We start from the raw sequence: 12,784 nt of genomic DNA, 5'->3' as shown, positions 1-12,784 counted from the left end.
GTTTACCTTTTACTGTGTTTTATTTGTTCCGCTGATCTGAGTCGTGTGCATGTTTGTAAGCAGCTTTCTGAGCTGGATGGTTTACACACGTGAATGCGGGAAAAGAGACAGAATCTCGACTGGGGCTTGGAATGCTATAAAAGTCACACTCCCAAAGGAAAAGGAAACTAAACCTCTTGTATTGTTCATCTGTCCACCCACAACTTGCTTGATGAGACAGTGATATTGCAATGCCTGCCCTAGCTATAGTTGTGTGTGCATAATGGCTGCAGGCTAGGGCCCATTACACACATACAGAATAATACACTTTCAATCAACATTCACAATTGTTTGCTATTTCACACAGTAAAATCCAACTGCAAAGTGCATTGAAAATAGATTGAAAGTGCATTATTCTGCATGTGCAGAAGGGGCCTAGGAAAGATACACCAGTCACAGCTAAGGTCTAACAGCATTTTCTGCAGACAATTACTGGCAACCACTTATGCCTTATAATTCCATTCATTTTCCTTCCCCCACACTCTTGGCTGCTGCTAAGATTTCAGTAGGCAAGATCTTGGGGATGGAGAGAGCTGAAATCTTAGTAGTGCTATGTTCTGTGCCTGACATCCAAATTCTATACTTGCTTGATGAGACAGTGATATTGCAATGCCTGCCCTAGCTATAGTTGTGTGTGCATAATGGCTGCAGGCTAATGGTAAACAAGATGCTTGAAACGTGCAAAGTCTCATGGATAAGTTATTCTTCTTGCCAGCCCCACATTAAAGTCAGGATTGATATCAGTCTCTTGTCTATGACTTAATTCTCTTCAGGCGCCTTCCGGATAAAGAACTGCTGGAATATAAACCTATTTGCTGAGCCATTTAAAAACAACGGTAGTTACTGTCTTTTCCAAGGGGTGCCCCAATGGCAGGGTGTCAGGAATTTGCTATCAGCCAGAGAGAAGGAGTGTCAATAAACTGTGTTCCACTCACAAAAGCCATATGCTACAATAATCCTTTCAAGATTCTTTGTGTGTTTGTGCATGCATTGTGTATGTGTGCGTGCTTGCACCAAATTTCTATAATTTTATCTTGCTTTTCTTCCAAGTAGAATAGCATTAATCTCTGCTCCCACACCCCCTGTAATCCTCACAATAAACTAAGGGTGAGCAAGGGGTGCTTAATCAAGGTCATGGGGATTTGCACCCAGATTTTTCCCAGTCCTAATCCACTGCTCCAGCCACTACACCACATGGCTTCTCACCTGGGATGGAATGCTCCCTCTGCCATGGAAGCTGCCACTGAATCCTCATTCTAGAATGGAAGCTGACTTTGATAAGTTGCTTTCTCAGCCTAACCTACCTCGCAGGGTTGTTCTCTGGATAAACAGAATAAGGGAGAAAACATGTTATAAGCCTCTTTAGGTCTTCGTGACGGAGAAGAGTGGCACGTAAGTAATTATAGTCATAAGATATACTTTGGCATCTATTAATATAAATCAGCTTATGCAAATTTAATAAATATTTGTCCCCTTACCATTTGCCCTTTCATCTGAAGCTGGCCTCCGTACTGTCGCCAGAATTTTTAATTATTACTCTTGCTGGTGGTGGTTAGACCAGGAGCCAGGGGCGTAACGAGCCAGCCCTGGGCAAACTGTAGCCCTGGGCAAAACCTGAGTTGGATGCCCCCTCCCCCCCATGGGCAGCCACTCCACCATGACCAAATTTTGTTTTGCACCAGGACATTGGTGCCTGCAGGGGGTGCATTTTTAGACATATCAGCACCAATATTTCAGCATATCATCAGGAGACTGTCCTTATGCTACTCCCCAAGTTTGGTGAGGTTTGGTTCAAGGAGTCCAAAGTTATGGACTCCCAAAGGGGGTGCCCCATCCCCCATTGTTTCCAATGGGAGCTAATAGGAGATGGGGGCTACAGTTTTGAGGGTCCATAACTTTGGCCCCCCTGAACCAAACTGCACTAAACTTGGGGGGTGCCATCATCTCCAGATGATACCCTGAAATTTTGGTGCCGATACATCCAAAAATGCACCCCCTGCAGGAACATCCTAGAAATTTGCCCAAGAATCTTTGTTCTGCATTGAGTTTTCTGCATTGCTGTCAACAGGGGTTGCAGGCTGTGGGGGGCACATTTCTGAAGGCACAGTCTCAAAACTTTCTGGGTCTCATCAGGAGACTGTTTTAATGATACCCCCCAAGTTTGGTGCAGTTTGGTTCAGGGGGGAAACTGTAGCCCCCATCAAAACTGTAGCCCCCATCTCCTATTAGCTCCCATTGGAAACATTGGGGGATAGGGGCACCCCCTTTGGGAGTCCATAACTTTGGACTCCCTGAACCAAACCTCACCAAACTTGGAGGGTAGAATAAGGTCAGTCTCCTGATGATACGCTGAAATGTTGGTGCTGCTAGCCTACAAACTGCGCCCCCTGCAGGCCAAAAATGGAAAACCACTAAAATACCCAAAAACGAACCCAGCATTTTGATGCCCCCCCCCACCCAGGTGATGCCCTGGGCATTACGCCAGTGCCAGGCATTACGCCAGTGCCACCTTGCCCAATGGGCATTACGCCAGTGCCAGGAGCTGGTGTAATTGAAGGGGCATACATTGAAAATGCTGGGGGGAAGAATTAGGACTGATAAAAGGAAACACTTCTTCACGCAACATGTGATTGGTGTTTGGAATATGCTGCCACAGGAGGTGGTGATGGCCATTAACCTGGATAGCTTTAAAAAGGGCTTGGACAGATTTATGGAGAAGAAGTCGATCTATGGCTACCAATCTTGATCCTCCTTGATCTTAGATTGCAAATGCCTGAGCACACCAGGTGCTCCGCAGCAGCAGCAGCAGGCCACTGCTTTCACATCCTGCAGGTGAGCTCCCAAAGGCACCTGGTGGGCCACTGCGAGTAGCAGCGTGGTGGACTAGATGGACTCTGATCCAGCAGGGTTGTTCTTATGTTCTTAAGTATTTTTTTAAGCAAGTGATTGTAAATTTTTTTTTAAATGGTCATAAAAACAGGGGGAAAATACAAACTTGGGGCTTGCCTGAAAAACAATGTGGTCCAGGTAATATGCGGGGTCACCGGGGAGAAATTCAAGAGGCGATTAGAAGAAAGCACGTTTTGTTCCCCTGCCTGCTTGCAGGTAGAGGCTGCGACCTAGCCGGGCCTACGCGGTTGCCATGGCTACCAGCCCGGGAAAGACGCACGCGGAGCCTTTCTATGCTGCGGCTGAAGGGGAAGGCCGTTCTCCGCGCGACTTGCAAGGGGGTGAGCCACTTTCTTCGCAGGCGAGGGTGCTGCTGCGCCAAGACAGGCTCCATTTTGAAACCTCAGCCCTCTCCTCGAATGCCAGTGGGTCCGGGGGTCCGTCTCCGCTGCCTCCATTGCATTCATTCCCCCCCCCCCCCCCCCCCCCGCGCGTGTTTGCGACTCCCGGGCTTCCTTTTTGCCTAGCTTTTGATTTCTCCTAAAAAGAAGCAAAAGAGACCGCCCCCCCCCGCGTGCACCTCTTCTTCGTTCCCCTGTGCATGTGCAGAGTTCTGAATGTGTTTTCTGAGACTGGAGTGCGGTAAATTTCAGAGATTGCAGGCTTCCCTCTCCAGGCCTTCGAGGCCCTGAAACGAGATTGAACCCCCTGCAAAGCATGTGCATTATTTTTATAATTCATTAGGAACTGAGGCTTGCTTGGGGCAGTGGTGGGAGACAGGACGTCGTTTTTATCATTGTCAAAATGTATGAGCAGCAGCCTTATGATATTTTACTTTATTTTAAAAAAAACCACTCTACCTTTTCTCCAAGCTTAGCATACATGGTTGTCAATTTCTCCATGTCATTCTCCTAATAATCCTTTAAGTGCTGTTACAGAAATTCCACCTCTGAAAGACTTGAAGAGGTAAAGAGATGAAGGCAATGCCCAGATGACATTGTCTTCCTCACTCCAGGGCAACTTAGATGCTCCTTCCTGTCTCCCCTTAACATTATTTATTAAATCAGTAAGTGAAAGAAAGGAAAATTCTTTTGCCTGAGCTTGCACAGAATGAATATTTGGGCTTAGATGTTGTTTGAAAACATTTCATCAGTGTGACTGCATAAGTAACGGATATGCTTCTTGTGCACATTTTACAGGAGAAACACAATGAAAGCTTTTCTAAAGAGTTCCGAGGGTATTTTTGTTCTGAGGCCAAAGATAACTACTTTAGGAAGGCATGAAGATTCAGACATTATCCTTAAGGTGATTATATAAGCATTATGGGTTTTGCCTATTGCTCCTGCTCACAGAAGTTCTTACATCGTTTTTACTTCCTTTCTCTTGTGGGATGATCTTTCCTTTGCTAAGTAACGGTGGACAGTTTCTTCCGCTCCCTGCAAGTGGTCAACAGCTTGTTGATTCTGGCCATTGTAGATTTTTTTAGGCTGTGTGGCCATGGTCTGATAGTTTTAGTTTGTAACATTTCATCTGCATCTATGGCTGGCATCTTCAGAGGCATGTCATGGTGAAATATGGTTCCTTCTGTGGCACAGTGTGAATTGTTTTGTATAGCTGGGTGTTTGCTTGTCTCTCAAAACAAATACACAACTACACAACAGCAGGCTTGCCATATCAGAAGGGCGGGGGGTGGCTGCCTCAACCAGCTAGCTTACAGCAGATTGGGATAAACTCTCTCAAGGGGCTGGATCTGCCCCCACTCCCCCTGCCTGTATGATACCCCTGGTTTGATCTTCCAACCTCTGCTTGGTTTCCCTAACAGAAATTTGTCTCCCTACACTGCTGTTAGCCATTTTAGTGGGGAAAACACGTGACATGTCCCTTTTAAATCATGTTTGTATTTTTCTTCTTTTAAAATTTTAATAACACAGAAAATCCAGCTTCCATTAACAAAACCAAGCCAAGACTTGAGGGTTAAATTCTCTTCCTATGCTACCTCCACCCCAACTGCAGCTGGATGGGTGGCCAATTTGACATTTACAGACTGACAAATCTCATATCTTCTTTGTCTTGAGTCAAAAGCAGCTTGGGCCTGGCCTTCCCCAGTTGCTATTTATTTTATTTCATATGTATGCTGCCATTCCCCTGCAGGCTCAGGGCGGCTCCTAGCGTACAATAAATACAGTAAAACTAAAGATTAAAACCAGCAATCTACCCTATCAATAAAACTCCAGATGGTGAGTAAAAATTCACATTTTAAATGCAGTAAATTCTAATGAATATGAAGAAGACTAGGAGGGGGCACGCAGATAGTGGAAGAGGGCCTGTCAAGAGAGACTCCATTTTGTTGCTGTTAGGCCTAGTAAAAATTCTTTTTCCTTCTCGTGGGTAGATACAGAATGCAGGTGTCTGCTAATTGGGAACTAGTGTGCTGTTTTTCCAAGGTCATACTGCTTGTTAGAAGTATGCAGTCACATTCATTAATTTCGACCAGTTGAAACTAGTCAACTAACAGACTGATTGGAGGAGTTTTGATTCAGGAGGGAGGGGTGAATCTACTCTTCATCTGGACTTTCTGATTAAACCAGACCCTGATTGGACGATCACTTGACGTGGCCAGTCTAAACCATAAATTAGTTCTATCAGAGTAAGCTCTTACTTTCCTCTTTGTTCATTACTCTGCCTGCTATGCTGTTGGAACTTTGCATATGTACTGAAGATATCTAGTACCTTTTCCCTTCAAGTATTTTTTTCTGATAGGTAGACGTTAGCTTTTATTGTTTTATTCCTGTAACTGCATTGCACCTTGATTTTTGTGTTCACTTTATTTTTTTTAACTTGCATTTTTATCTTCTTTTAATAAAAATTTTAAAATACATTTTGTGTTTGGAGTTCTGGTTCAGGGCCCATGGCTCAGTGTTTCTACCACCCCCAAGGCCCAGTCAGGTCTTTGACAGGACCCTCAGAATCTGGACCTGGTTCCAGTTCTGTGTGCATTGACTGAGCACTGTACGGCATGCTCTGCAACCTTCCACAGTGCACAGGGATTTCTTGGCAAGCGTCTGTGCAGAAAGGGTTTCTTTGAAAGTAGTTTGGAAAGGCTAGAAACCATGGCAGGAAATCATGTTTAGCATTGGTTAGCTGCTGAAACGATACTCTTTGCAAAGAGGAATGGCCACTTTGTTGCCTGTTAATTATTCAGTAAAATCCATTTTTAATTATAACCGCTGATAGGTTCGATATGCTAGAACAGTGGTTCCCTACCTTTTATCACTTGTGTACCCCTTGGCAACCCATTTCCTTAAAATATGCCCCCATATTAGCAACACATTGTGTAATTTCTTTCCACATACCCCGAACGCTCTGGCATGTACCCTTGGGAGTATACATACCCGTTTGGGAACCTCTGTGCTACAAGCATGGGAAAGGTTAAAAAGATATGAACCCACTTGGCAATATTTGAAGGAAAATCCTTGCTTTGCCTTCCCTCAGTTGTAATGCTTGTCAGAAGCAGCAAAACAGCAAATTACAAAGCTATGACAAACATGTCAATTACATTCTGGGCTTCTTTTATGCTTTCATCTCAAATTTGAACTTGCAGTCTCCAAATGTTGACGATCGCCATGCCGCCATAGAGTTCAAAGAGTCGGAAAATGTCTTTGTCCTTCGAGATTTCAACTCGGCTCAAGGAACGTTTGTCAACGATTGCCATATCCAGAATGCAGCGGTGAAAATCAGCCCTGGAGATGTTTTGCGGTTTGGCTCCAGTAGAACAGGCTTTGAGCTTATGGTAGAAAGCGCTTCTCAGGAAAAGGTAACAGCCAGTTCAGTAATGTCACTGCATAGATAGGGGATGGGGTGTTATGCTTTGTTAATAACAACCTGCTGATGATCCCTGGCCGGAAAAGTGCCTGGCTGTCCTCATCTAGGAAGAGAGATTCCACCTAAACATTAAGAACATAAGAACAAGCCAGCTGGATCAGACCAGAGTCCATCTAGTCCAGCTCTCTGCTACTCGCAGTGGCCCACCAGGTGCCTTTGGGAGCTCACATGTAGGATGTGAACGCAATGGCCTTCTGCGGCTGTTGCTCCCAATCACCTGGTCTGTTAAGGCATTTGCAATCTCAGATCAAGGAGGATCAAGATTGGTAGCCATAAATCGACTTCTCCTACATAAATCTGTCCAAGCCCCTTTTAAAGCTATCCAGGTTAGTGGCCATCACCACCTCCTGTGGCAGCATATTCCAAACACCAATCACAAGTTGTGTGAAGAAGTGTTTCCTTTTATTAGTCCTAATTCTTCCCCCCAGCATTTTCAATGAATGCCCCCTGGTTCTAGTATTGTGAGAAAGAGAGAAAAATTTCTCTCTGTCAACATTTTCTACCCCATGCATAATTTTATAGACTTCAATCATATCCCCCCTCAGACGTCTCCTCTCCAAACTAAAGAGTCCTAAACGCTGCAGCCTCTCCTCATAGGGAAGGTGCTCCAGAACTTCCTGACACTAAGGACTGTGACAGTGGAATTCACTGCCTCAGAGAGTGGTGGAGTCTCCTTCTTTGGAGGTTTTTAAACAGAGGCTGGATGATCATATGTCAGGAGTGCTTTGATTGTGTGTTCCTTCACGCCAGAGGGTTGGACTTGATGGCCCTTGTGGCCTCTTCCAACTCTATGATTCTAGCTATATGATAACAAATGAGAAGGTGTAGTGGAGCAATGCAGTGGCCTGCTGCAGGGCTCTTTCAAGGCAAGGGACCACATTTGGAGGTGGTTTGCCATTGCAGGCCTCCATGTCATGACCTTGGTGATCCTTGGACGTTGCCCATCCAAATTCTAACCAAGGTTGGCCCTGCTTAGCTTCTGAGATCTGACAAGAGCAGACTAGTCTGATCCATGGCAGGGCAACCATACTTTACACCCATAGAATTAGACACGTGGCTGCATGGCAGCTGAAGAGGTTTCATTCCAGTTGCATGGCAACATTTTTGCATTTGAAGCTTGCTGGAGACATACGTTTGGATCATTGCAACTTACGTGCTTAGCTGTTGTGAAATATTTCCACATATATAGGCCCTGGGAAAATCAGTTCCGGAGACGCTGCCCTGTATTTGACAATTAAATAGCCTTTATAACAGTAGGTGAGTTACATTTAATATAGGCTTCTGCCATTGTGTGGTGTTTCTCACTGCAGGTGTCATGTCCGCCAGTGATGCGCCGAGCCGCCTGGCCCGGGTTGCTCCAGATAGTTACAGAGACAGCAACCTCACCAGCAGCAGCGTCTCAGTTTCCATTCCTTCAGTCTCATCCGCTACCTCATGCAAGCAGCAGCTGGACCTATGGAGCAAGTGGGACTTCTCCGCATCCGCCCCTTCGGAAGAGACCCATAAATGCTTGGGGCAGAGTGGTCGCATCCCCTTCTTTCGCTCCCAGTTCTTTCAGCAGGCCTCCCACAGATACATTAGGTATGGCGAAAATTTTCCATGGCTTTATGGCCCCTTAAAATTCCACATTGCTTTCCTAAGAAAACATTATTGTTGTCATTTGATAGAGTGATACTTGACATTTTTCAAGTAACATACATAAAAAGGCAGGTCCCTGCCCCAAAGAGCTTACAATCTAAATGTCTACAGTGAAGGAGGCAGCAAAGGGATGGGGGAAGGGAGAACAGGCAGCTGATAGAAAGAGTAGCAAATGAAGAAGGACTTTGGTCGATTCCCCACCCACCATTAGATGCGCGCTCCTCACGGCAAATACATTATGTATTCTCCTGCAGCACTCCCCACTACACCAGCAGTGACAACGCAGTCCCCCCAATTCTGCCGCTCCTCCCACCCCTCAGCGCGCATCATTTCGGATCCTGGTCGGAAGTACACCTTTTTGAAACCGCACACCGAACTCGGAGCAGGGGTCCCCTCCACTTTCACTTTTGAAGTGGGGAAAGGCCCTTTGTTATAGCTGGACAGGAGGAGCAAGGGGTTACGCCACGAACTTGAAACAAGAAGTGAATTTTGAGGAGGAAGTGATTGAAAGGCCAAGAGAGAGGTAGCACCATGCGAAATTGAATTCAGCCTGCAGCCACAGTGGTTTCTAAAATGGCATAAGATCTGAATATTTTAATATTTGCATGGATTACCTGCAGTTGATAAGCTCAGCATACAATTTACTTGAACCCCAAAGGTGCCATCTGTAGCCGCTGAAGCATTTTATATAAATGAGAAATGGTGAGAATACATAATGATGACTTCTTTTTCCCTTTCTTATATTGCCATATTCAGATGCAAATAACAAAAGTGTCTGCCCTTGAAAAACGTGGGCTCCAAAATGCCGTGAACTTCTGGGTGATTTCGGGACACTTTGTTGTACCGTATAGAGTACATAATATAATTGTGAGACTGTAGTTATACAAGGGGTATTTAAAACAAAAACTCACAAAATACAATAGACACTTTTCTTCATTTCCAAAGAGGGTCCCCCCCTTCATCTTGGAACTATGTTTTTATTTATCACTCTGTGGGATGATCAGATGCAAAAACAAACTTGATGAACTCTTGAAACTATGTGGGAGAGGTGTGCACATGTGAACTATAATCACAGTATCCTCTCAAGTTTCCTTTAAAAAAAGCGTGCTATTTTCTTCCAGGAAACGGAACTGCTGCTGGTCCTTTGTCAAGCACCCATTACACCGACTCGCCTCCCAAGGATAAGGTGAGGCGACTCTCAGCCCAGTTCTGTGCAGAGTTACTCCAATCTAAGCCCACTGAAACAAAAGGACTTAGACAGGAGTAACTCTCCTTAGGATTACAGTGTATATCTGAGAGTATCTGAGACTCCCAACGTTCCTGCTCAAGGCAATGAAATCCGCTTAATAGTAACCAGACATCTTGCAACCCCCAGTTGAGAAATGTCAGCCAACTAAACAGACAACTTCTTCCTGGCTGTGGCCTCCCACATTTCTGGTCAGATGCTGCAGTGTTCAGTTAGGAGTCGTGGGAACCATTCTGGAGAAACACTGGTTCATTTTCCCCTTGCATACCTGAGCACTCTCATGTGCACCTTGGAAAAGCAGGGCATAAACAAAAGTGACACTAAGGTCATTTCTGCACGGTCAAAATATTCTGGGTTGAGAAAGAGAAATATCCCTGTGCAGCAGAGAATTCCGCACGGTTCCCGGTGCTAAAGCTCCAGTGTTGCCCCACAATATTTCCCTTAGCCCAGGATTTTAAAAAATCACCAAATTGATTATTCTGTTCAAATATCCTGGGTGACCTTGTTGCCGTGCAAACACCACAGGAACAGAACCAGTTTATTTTTCCCGCCTTGCCGCTTCTGGGTCAATCAATCAAGAGGCTCATGCGAGGATGCACTTGCAGTATAAATACAAAAGACCCTGGCTTGTGTGAAACATACTGGAGTATTACCTCCCGGTCCTAACTCGGCTCCTGGAAAAAAATGGGCAGTCGTGTGGAGGGAGAAACAGGGATAAAATAGACCCAGGTTTTTAAAAAACAGTGGTACACAGGTATAATTTTGCTGTGCGGAAACAACCTGAGTGACAAAAGGGACTATTACACTTCAGCCAAAACATATGAGCTGGCTTCTTATTTTAATCCAGGGCTGGAGCCCCAAACCTTGGGGCAACTTGTAGGAAATTCAGCATGCATTTGATTGGGGAGACAAAAGTGGAAGTTTCTCTGGAGCACCTTATACTCAAAGCTGTACTTGATGATCCCCTCCCATCTAGGATGAGCTTGTTACGAAAACTGAAAATGAAGCAAGTCGCCTCTCCAGCCACGAAGGCGAGTCCAGTCGCAAGGACGCTGTGATATCAAATCTTCAGGATGAGCTTGCAGTAGTGACGGAAAAGATGGTGGAGGCTCTTGCCAGGAAAGAGGCTGTGTTTAATCAGAAGCTCCAGACTCTTGGCCAAGACGTTGAAGCAAAGACCGAAGAAATTAAAGCTTTGAAAGAGCGGGTGAGGAGCTTCTCATGGGGTGCTGTCAGAACTCTCCTCCCAGCGTGGTGTAGTGGTTAAGAGCAGGTGGATTCTAATTTGGAGAACTGGGTTTGATTCCCCACTCCTCCACCCAAGTGGCAGAGACTTAACTGGTGAACCAGATGTGCTTCCACACTCCTACATTCCTACTGGGTGATGTTGGGCTAATCACTTCTCTCCGAACTCTCTCAGCCCCACCTACCTCCTAAGGTGTCTATTGTGGGGAGAGGAAGGGAAAGGAGCTTGTAAGCCACCTTGAATCTCCTTACAGGAGGGAAAGGGGGATATAAATCCAAACTCTTCTTCTTTTTTGTGATGTGTTATTTTCACAAAAGTTCTCTCTTTCCATCTTGTCTTTCCTTTCCCCCAGACTGTGTTTACCAATCTGTCTAGTCATCTGAGCTAATCTGAAGTCGTAACAAAATGTGTTCCAACATAGCCATTTGTGTGTCAGCGCTTAACTCATTAGATGCCTTTTTGGAGTATCCACATAAGAGTCTCAAAAATACCTTTTTGCTTCCTACTGTAATGCAAACATGAAGCCTTCACTCACTCTCTTGGTAATTCTCTCTTAATTCATACTAGTAGTGCACTAGAGACTGGAAAACTATTTGAGCCATATATGTGAAAACAGTAAGAGCCATTCTTACTACTTCAGTTGCAGAAGTACTAGCTGTGTTGGTCTGCAGTAGAAGAGCTAAATTTGAATCTGGCAGCATCAGCGTAGTGTAGTGGTTAAGAGCAGGTGGACTCTAATCTGGAGGACTGGGTTTGATTCCCCACTCCTCCACATGAAGCCTGCTGGGTGACTTTGACCTAGTCACAGTTCTTCAAAATTCTCTCAGCCCGACCTCCAAAGAAATGTGACTAGCCCAAAGTCACCCAGCAGGAATGTAGGAAAGGGGAAACAAATCTGGTTCACCAGATAAGAGTCTACCGCTCAGGTGCAGGAGTGGGGAATCAAACCTGGTTCTCCAGATTAGAATCCACCTGCTCTTAACCAATACACCATACCGCTGCACCATATTGGTCTCTGAGGGGATACTGGACTTGAAAATGGCTATTTGCACCACTGCACAATCTTGAGGGTCGCTTTCTCATGTGACATTCATTTAAATGAGCCGTCAGCCCAGGATAGAGAACTGTACGACATATGCTGGATCCTGCCCTTGGAGGCTGTTTGGTCATCCAGTGACCAAAAAGCACCAGCAGGACAGACACAGTAGTAAATAGAAGAGTTCTACTAACTAGTCTGTATTTAGAATGTGGGGGTGGTGTCAGAAGGCTCGGGGACCAGGGCCTGGGAGCATTGCAGTAGTGCCAAGATAACATGGTGTCAGTGTGGTGTAGTGGTTAAGAGCAGGTGCAGTCTAATCTGGGGAACTGGGTTTGATTTCCCACTGTGGGACTCGAGCTGTGGAGGCTTTTCTGGTGAACCAGATTAGCTTGTGCACTCCAACACATGCCAGCTGGGTGATCTTGGGCTAGTCACAGTTCTTCGGAGCTCTCTCCGCCCCACCTACCTCACGTGTTTGTTGTGAGGGGGGAAGGGAAAAGAGATTGTAAGCCCCTTTGAGTCTCCTTACAGGAGAGAAAGGGGGGATATAAATCCAACTCTTCTTCTTCTTCCTCTTCTTCTTCTGCGACACAGGGGTTCTTAGCTCTTTTTTTGTGCCGTGGACCCCTTTGGCAGTCTGGTGAAGCCTTCTCAGAATAATGTTCTTAAATGTATAAAATACATAGCTAACCTTGATCGAGACCTGTCCTCTCAGCCAGCAGCCCCAGGTCTTTCAGTGAGGGTTCAGACGGTGTGATGCTTTTTGTTTTGTTTGTTATTGAAGCACTTTACTTTAATCCCAACT

At 45.4% G+C, this 12,784-nt stretch overlaps 1 protein-coding gene across 3 annotated transcripts in view; it reads left to right on the top strand.

Moving 5' to 3' along the window:
• Positions 1–3,162: 3,162 nt before the first annotated feature.
• Positions 3,163–12,784, top strand: part of FHAD1 (forkhead associated phosphopeptide binding domain 1) — a 34,839-nt gene continuing 25,217 nt past the window's right edge. For 2 of the 3 annotated variants that reach the window (XM_048519573.1, XM_048519571.1), the window contains exons 1-6: positions 3,163–3,269; positions 4,128–4,233; positions 6,530–6,742; positions 8,121–8,391; positions 9,570–9,634; positions 10,671–10,901. In XM_048519573.1, coding sequence (XP_048375530.1) covers positions 4,138–4,233; positions 6,530–6,742; positions 8,121–8,391; positions 9,570–9,634; positions 10,671–10,901 — 876 coding nt within the window. In that variant the 5' untranslated portion in view covers positions 3,163–3,269; positions 4,128–4,137. The other variant, XM_048519572.1, reaches the window with a different exon arrangement.

This window comes from Sphaerodactylus townsendi, linkage group LG16 (genome assembly GCF_021028975.2).
Source record: "Sphaerodactylus townsendi isolate TG3544 linkage group LG16, MPM_Stown_v2.3, whole genome shotgun sequence".
NCBI lineage: Eukaryota > Metazoa > Chordata > Lepidosauria > Squamata > Sphaerodactylidae > Sphaerodactylus > Sphaerodactylus townsendi.
This window is presented reverse-complemented; position numbering and strand designations above follow the sequence as displayed.